This window comes from Babylonia areolata, chromosome 16, assembly GCF_041734735.1.
Source record: "Babylonia areolata isolate BAREFJ2019XMU chromosome 16, ASM4173473v1, whole genome shotgun sequence".
In the NCBI taxonomy this organism is placed as follows: Eukaryota; Metazoa; Mollusca; class Gastropoda; order Neogastropoda; family Buccinidae; genus Babylonia; species Babylonia areolata.
The window spans coordinates 25,418,316-25,425,287 of NC_134891.1; the positions used below are offsets into that span (position 1 = coordinate 25,418,316).

General features: G+C 47.2%; 1 protein-coding gene across 1 annotated transcript in view; it reads left to right on the top strand.

Moving 5' to 3' along the window:
- LOC143291254 (exocyst complex component 3-like) overlaps window positions 1-6,668 on the top strand; it is a 40,080-nt gene extending 33,412 nt beyond the window's left edge. The window contains exons 20-24 of the mRNA XM_076601063.1: window positions 2,003-2,155; window positions 3,059-3,164; window positions 3,943-4,026; window positions 4,849-4,941; window positions 5,590-6,668. Coding sequence (XP_076457178.1) covers window positions 2,003-2,155; window positions 3,059-3,164; window positions 3,943-4,026; window positions 4,849-4,941; window positions 5,590-5,667 — 514 coding nt within the window. The 3' untranslated portion in view covers window positions 5,668-6,668. The remainder of the gene's footprint in view (window positions 1-2,002; window positions 2,156-3,058; window positions 3,165-3,942; window positions 4,027-4,848; window positions 4,942-5,589) is intronic.
- The last annotated feature ends 304 nt before the right edge of the window (window positions 6,669-6,972 follow it).

The following is a 6,972-nucleotide window of genomic DNA, read 5'->3' on the forward strand; positions in this document are numbered from 1 at the left end:
GATGTCGAGTGGACATGGTGTGTGTGTGACAGGATGTCGAGTGGACATGGTGTGTGTGTGACAGGATGTCCTGTGGACATGGTGTGTGTGTGACAGGATGTCGAGTGGACATGGTGTGTGTGTGACAGTATGTCCAGTGGACAGGGTGTGTGTGTGTGACAGGATGTCCAGTGGACATGGTGTGTGTGTGTGACAGGATGTCGAGTGGACATGGTGTGTGTGTGACAGGTTGTCCAGTGGACATGGTGTGTGTGTGTGACAGGATGTCCAGTGGACATGGTGTGTGTGTGTGACAGGATGTCCAGTGGACATGGTGTGTGTGTGACAGGATGTCCAGTGGACATGGTGTGTGTGTGTGACAGGATGTCCAGTGGACAGGGTGTGTGTGTGACAGGATGTCAAGTGGACATGGTGTGTGTGTGCCAGGATGTCCAGTGGACATGGTGTGTGTTTGACAGGATGTCTAGTGGACATGGTGTGTGTGACAGGATGTCTAGTGGACATGGTGTGTGTGTGACAGGATGTCCAGTGGACATGGTGTGTGTGTGTGTGACAGGATGTTGAGTGGACATGGTGTGTGTGTGACAGGATGTTGAGTGGACATGGTGTGTGTGTGACAGGATATCCAGTGGACATGGTGTGTGTTTGACAGGATGTCGAGTGGACATGGTGTGTGTGTGTGTGTGTGACAGGATGTCCAGTGGACATGGTGTGTGTGTGACAGGATGTTGAGTGGACGTGGTGTGTGTGTGACAGGATGTCCTGTGAACATGGTGTGTGTGTGACAGGATGTCCTGTGGACATGGTGTGTGTGTGACAGGATGTCCAGTGGACATGGTGTGTGTGTGACAGGATGTCCTGTGGACATGGTGTGTGTGTGTGACAGGATGTCGAGTGGACATGGTGTGTGTGTGACAGGTTGTCCAGTGGACATGGTGTGTGTGTGTGACAGGATGTCCAGTGGACATGGTGTGTGTGTGTGACAGGATGTCCAGTGGACATGGTGTGTGTGTGACAGGATGTCCAGTGGACATGGTGTGTGTGTGTGTGACAGGATGTCCAGTGGACATGGTGTGTGTGTGACAGGATGTCAAGTGGACATGGTGTGTGTGTGCCAGGATGTCCAGTGGACATGGTGTGTGTTTGACAGGATGTCTAGTGGACATGGTGTGTGTGACAGGATGTCTAGTGGACATGGTGTGTGTGTGACAGGATGTCCAGTGGACATGGTGTGTGTGTGTGTGACAGGATGTTGAGTGGACATGGTGTGTGTGTGACAGGATGTTGAGTGGACATGGTGTGTGTGTGACAGGATATCCAGTGGACATGGTGTGTGTTTGACAGGATGTCGAGTGGACATGGTGTGTGTGTGTGTGTGACAGGATGTCCAGTGGACATGGTGTGTGTGTGACAGGATGTTGAGTGGACATGGTGTGTGTGTGACAGGATGTCCAGTGGACATGGTGTGTGTGTGTGTGTGACAGGATGTCCAGTGGACAGGGTGTATGTGTGACAGGATGTCGAGTGGACATGGTGTGTGTGTGACAGGATATCCAGTGGACATGGTGTGTGTTTGACAGGATGTCGAGTGGACATGGTGTGTGTGTGTGTGTGACAGGATGTCCAGTGGACATGGTGTGTGTGTGACAGGATGTCCAGTGGACATGGTGTGTGTGTGACAGGATGTTCAGCAGACATGGTGTATGTGTGTGACAGGATGTCCATTGGACAGGGTGTGTGTGTGACAGGTTGTCCAGTGGACATGGTGTACGTGTGTGACAGGATGTCCAGTGGACATGGTGTGTGTGTGACAGGATGTCCAGTGGACATGGTGTGTGTTTGACAGGATGTCGAGTGGACATGGTGAGGATGTCCAGTGGACATGGTGTGTGTGTGACAGGATGTCCAGTGGACATGATGTGTGTGTGTGTGACAGGATGTCCAGTGGACATGGTGTGTGTGTGTGACAGGATGTCCAGTGGACTTGGTGTGTGTGTGACAGGATGTCCAGCAGCAATGCAGTGGACATGGTGTGTGCCACGTGGGCAGACTACGCCCAGGACTTTGTGCACATCAAGCCCCTCATGTTTGACTCCCTCATCCAGGAGGGCCAGCGCAGCATTCTGAGGGAGTACCTCCGTGCCCTGCTGTCACGGTCAGTGCTTCTCTTCCTCCCTCCTTCCTCCTTCCTCCTGCTTCCTTCATCCCTCTGTTCATCTCTCTCTCCATCCCTCTGTCCATCCCTCTGTCCCTCCCTCTGTCACGGTCAGTCCTTCACTCCATCCCTCTGTTCATCCCTCTCTCCATCCCTCTGTCCATCCCTCTGTCCCTCCCTCTGTCCCTCTCTCTGTCCATCCATCTGTCCCTCCCTCTGTCCCTCCCTCTGTCCCTCCCTCTGTCCCTCCCTCTGTCCCTCCCTCTGTCCATCCCTCTGTTCATCCCTCCCTCTGTCCATCCCTCTGTCCATCCCTTTGTCCCTCCCTCTGTCCCTCCCTCTGTTCATCCATCCCTCTGTCCCTCCCTCTGTCTATTCCTTTGTCCATCCCACTGTCCCTCCCTTTGTCACAGTCGGTCCTTCACTCCATCCCTCTTTGGTCCCTCTGTTCATCCCTCTGTCCATCTGACTGTCCCTCCATCTGTCTATCCTTCTGTCCCTCCCTCTGTCACGGCCAGTCCTTCACTCCATCCCTCTTTGGTCCATCTGTCCCTCCCTCTGTTCATCCCTCTGTCCATCCCTCTGTCCCTCCCTCTGTCCATCCCTCTGTCCCTCCCTCCCTCTGTCAGTCCGTCCCTCAGACGCAGACTGTCTCTTTGTCTCTCTCACACAGTAGCAGAGATATTTCTCTTGCTCTCAACCTTATGCATAAAGAAACACACAGGACCGTGATGCACACACTCATGCACTTGCACACTCTCACGCATAGGCACACATGCAAGTACACAAGCACACATGCATGCACTCATGCACACACACACGCGCGCGCTCACACACACACACACACACACACACATGTACATGCACACACATATACTGTGAACAAGATGTGTGTTGCTACAGAAAACTGTCATTCAAAAACTATGAGGAGAGACGAGCATCAGCTGAAAAGATCTGTAAGGAAGCCAAACAGATGAAGGAACAGTTCAAGGAGATGTCTCCCACTCAGGTATAACGCTGTGTATAGATGCGCGCGCGCGCGTGTGTGTGTGCATGTGTGTGTGTATGTGTGTGTGTGTGTGTGTGTGTGTTAATTTCTTTATGTGTGTGTGTTTGTGCAAAAGTTGCTCTGTCCAACATATTCAATTTATTCATACTTGTGTCATGAAGGCATGGATGGCAGTAAGGTAGTGGGACATTTTTTTTTTCTAAATGTTTTAATTGTCACGATTATATCTATTTGAAATCATTCTGTTTTCTTTTTGTTTTTGTTTTTAATAAAAACTGAATTGTCAGGATGACAGATTTTGTCTTGTTGTTGTCAGGATCACAGATAAAGTCATGATGTCAGGATAATTCAGTCATGTCAGGATAATACAGTCATGATGTCAGGATGACAGATACAGTCATGATGTCAGGATAATTCAGTCATGATGTCAGGATGATATAGTCATGATGTCAGGATAATACAGTCATGATGTCAGGGTGACAGATACAGTCATGATGTCAGGATGATACAGTCATGATGTCAGGATAATTCAGTCATGATGTCAGGATGACACAGTCATGATGTCAGGATGACACAGTCATGATGTCAGGATGATAGTCATGATGTCAGGATGACAGATACAGTCATGATGTCAGGATGACACAGTCATGATGTCAGGATGACAGATACAGTCATGATGTCAGGATGACACAGTCATGATGTCAGGATGACAGATACAGTCATGATGTCAGGATGACACAGCCATGATGTCAGGATGACACAGCCATGTTGTTAGCAGGACGGTGCCCAGTTTGATGTGCTGCCAGCTCTAGCGGAGGTTTTACGACTGCGAGACACGTCCATGCTGGCTCTGGAAATCACAGTACGGCACTGTCTGTGTCTGTCTGTCAGATCTTTGCCTCTGTGTCTGTCTGTGTCTGTGTGTGTGTGTGTGTGAGATCTTTACCTCTGTGTCTGTATGTGTGAGATCTTTACCTCTGTGTCTGTGTCTGTGAGATCTTTACCTGTGTCTGTCTGTGTCTGTGAGATCTTTACCTGTGTCTGTCTGTGTCTGTGAGATCTTTACCTGTGTCTGTCTGTGTCTGTGAGATCTTTACCTGTGTCTGTCTGCCAGATCTTCACCTGTGTCTGTGTCTGTCAGTCAGATCTTCAGGGTTCAGGAAAAGGAATATTATTGTGTCTGAGTGTGCGTATCTGTCATGTGGTTCCAGCTTAGTTTAAAAAAAAAAAAAGTTTTGAAATATGGGTACATAAAAATGTTAAATCCTTGAGAAGTTGCTGTTAGAATATTTTAAAATTTTGTTTTAACTGAATAGAAGTCTGATGAATAATTTGGCGTACAGTGTAACTGGAATTTACCTTTTTTTCAGTCCTAATCAAATCAAGACTAATGAGATTTTTGCCTTCTTTTGTGTCCAGTGAGTCAGAAGAATTGTCTTCAAAACTGTCCAGTTTATTTCATTGTTTGTGTTCAGTCAGGGTTTTAATGAATATGATGGATAAATGATGTTCACCAAATTTTAGTTGAAACAGGGTTTGATTGTTTGGGAATCATGGATATATTTAAATAAAGATTATTTATGCCTCAGTGTCATTAATGCTTTGTAGGATTAAAAAAAAAAAAAAAAAAAAAAATCAGCAGGTTTACTCTGTGTGTGTGTGTGTGTGTGTGTGTGTGTGTCAGGGTTTTGCCCAGAAGTTCCCTGACATTCGCATGGAGCAGCTGGTCAACTTGATCCTGTGTCGTGGGGACACCAGTCGCTCTGACGCCAAACAGGTCACTGACACTGTGTGTGTGTGTGTGTGTGTGTGTGTGTGTGTGTGTGTGTGAGTGAGTGTGTGTGTGTGTGTGTGTGTGTAAGTGGCTGTCTGTGTGTGTGTGTGTGTGTGTGTGTGGCACCTCTGTCTTTCATTTGTTGGTCACAGTGTGTAATGGTTCATTGATTTCAGCTGTTGATCACAGTGTGTGATGGTTCATTGATTTCAGCTGTTGATCAGTGTGTGATGGTTCATTGATTTTAGTTGTTGATCACAATGTGTGATGGTTCATTGATTTCAGTTGTTGATCAGTGTGTGATGGTTCATTGATTTCAGCTGTTGATCACAGTGTGTGATGGTTCATTGATTTCAGCTGTTGATCACAGTGTGTGATGGTTCATTGATTTTAGTTGTTGATCAGTGTGTGATGGTTCATTGATTTCAGTTGTTGATCACAGTATGTGATGGTTCATTGATTTCAGCTGTTGATCACAGTGTGTGATGGTTCATTGATTTCAGCTGTTGATCACAGTGTGTGATGGTTCATTGATTTCAGTTGTTGATCACAGTGTGTGATGGTTCATTGATTTCAGCTGTTGATCACAGTGTGCGATGGTTCATTGATTTCAGCTGTTGGTCACAGTGTGTGATGGTTCATTGATTTCAGCTGGCCCAAGATACACTGGGAGATGATGAACAGCAACATAAACCCAAAGGAATCTTCAGTGACATCGCCAGTGGTTAGACTGTTCGTGTGTGTGGTGAAGCATCATCATTGGAGTGGTGGCCTAGAGGTAACGCGTCCACCTAGGAAGCGAGAGAGAATCTGAGCGCGCTGGTTCGAATCACGACTGAGCCGCCGATATTTTCTCCCACTCCACTAGACCTTGAGTGGTGGTCTGGACGCTAGTCATTCGGATGAGACGATACACGGAGGTCCTGTGTGCAGCATGCACTTAGCGCACGTAAAAGAACCCACGGCAAGAAAAGGGTTGTTCCTGGCAAAATTCTGTAGAAAAATCCACTTTGATAGGAAAAACAAATAAAACTGCACGCAGGAAAAAACACAAAAAAGAGAGCAGCCCAAATTTCACACAGAGAAATCTGTTGTGATAAAAAGAAATACAAATACAAAATACAAATACAAATTGCCAGTGGTTAGACTGTTGGTGGTGTGTGTGGTGAAACAGCATCACTGAGACTGCCACAGGGTGGTCAGGGGGTCTGTGTATTCACTGCCTTCTGCAGAACTGGACATGTACCACACCTGCCTACCTGAACTATGGCCTGTCGGTACTCTCAAAGCTGAGTCTGGGTGTTTGCGTGCGTGCGTGCGTGCGTGCGAGCGGGTTTGTGTGTGTGACTCACTGTTTGTGTATGTGTGTGTGTTCGTGTATAACCAGCACTCAATGAATAAAGGACAATTGTATAACTAGCATGAAGGACAATTGTACAACCAGCACTAGATGAGTAAAGGACAATTGTACAACCAGCAGCTGTATTTTCAAGCCTAGTCACTAGCCCCACATGAAATGTGTGATGTATATTCAAGAGATTATGTGCGTATGTGCGGACTCATGCATGTGGTTCATCATGAATGTGTATGCATAGATTTACTGAATTCCTGTTGTATTTATGTTTGTGTGTAGTTTTCTGTTGTTTGTACTTTTTTGAGTAACCCCCACCCCCCAGTATTCCTTGTGACCTAACATGCTTGGAAATAAAGACATTGTGACGCTTATCAACTGAGTTGAAATCTGGTAAATCAGACTGTGGTAATGTGTGTTTGTCTGCTTCACCACACTTAACTCTGCAGCGTGCATTGATCGGTTTGCACAAACCTCCTGTGTCATTTCTTTTTTTTTTTTGCTGCCCCATGATCTGCACCGTTTCAGTGGCATTACTCCCACGCCGCTCATTTAGATTCCCCCCCATACATGGCCACACCTGGGTTCGTCTGTCGCAGTTCCAGCGTCAGCAGTCCACAGGGAACCATCATGTTAGGTCGCCAGGAGGCCACACACCAGAGGAGACCCTGCGCTGCTGCTGA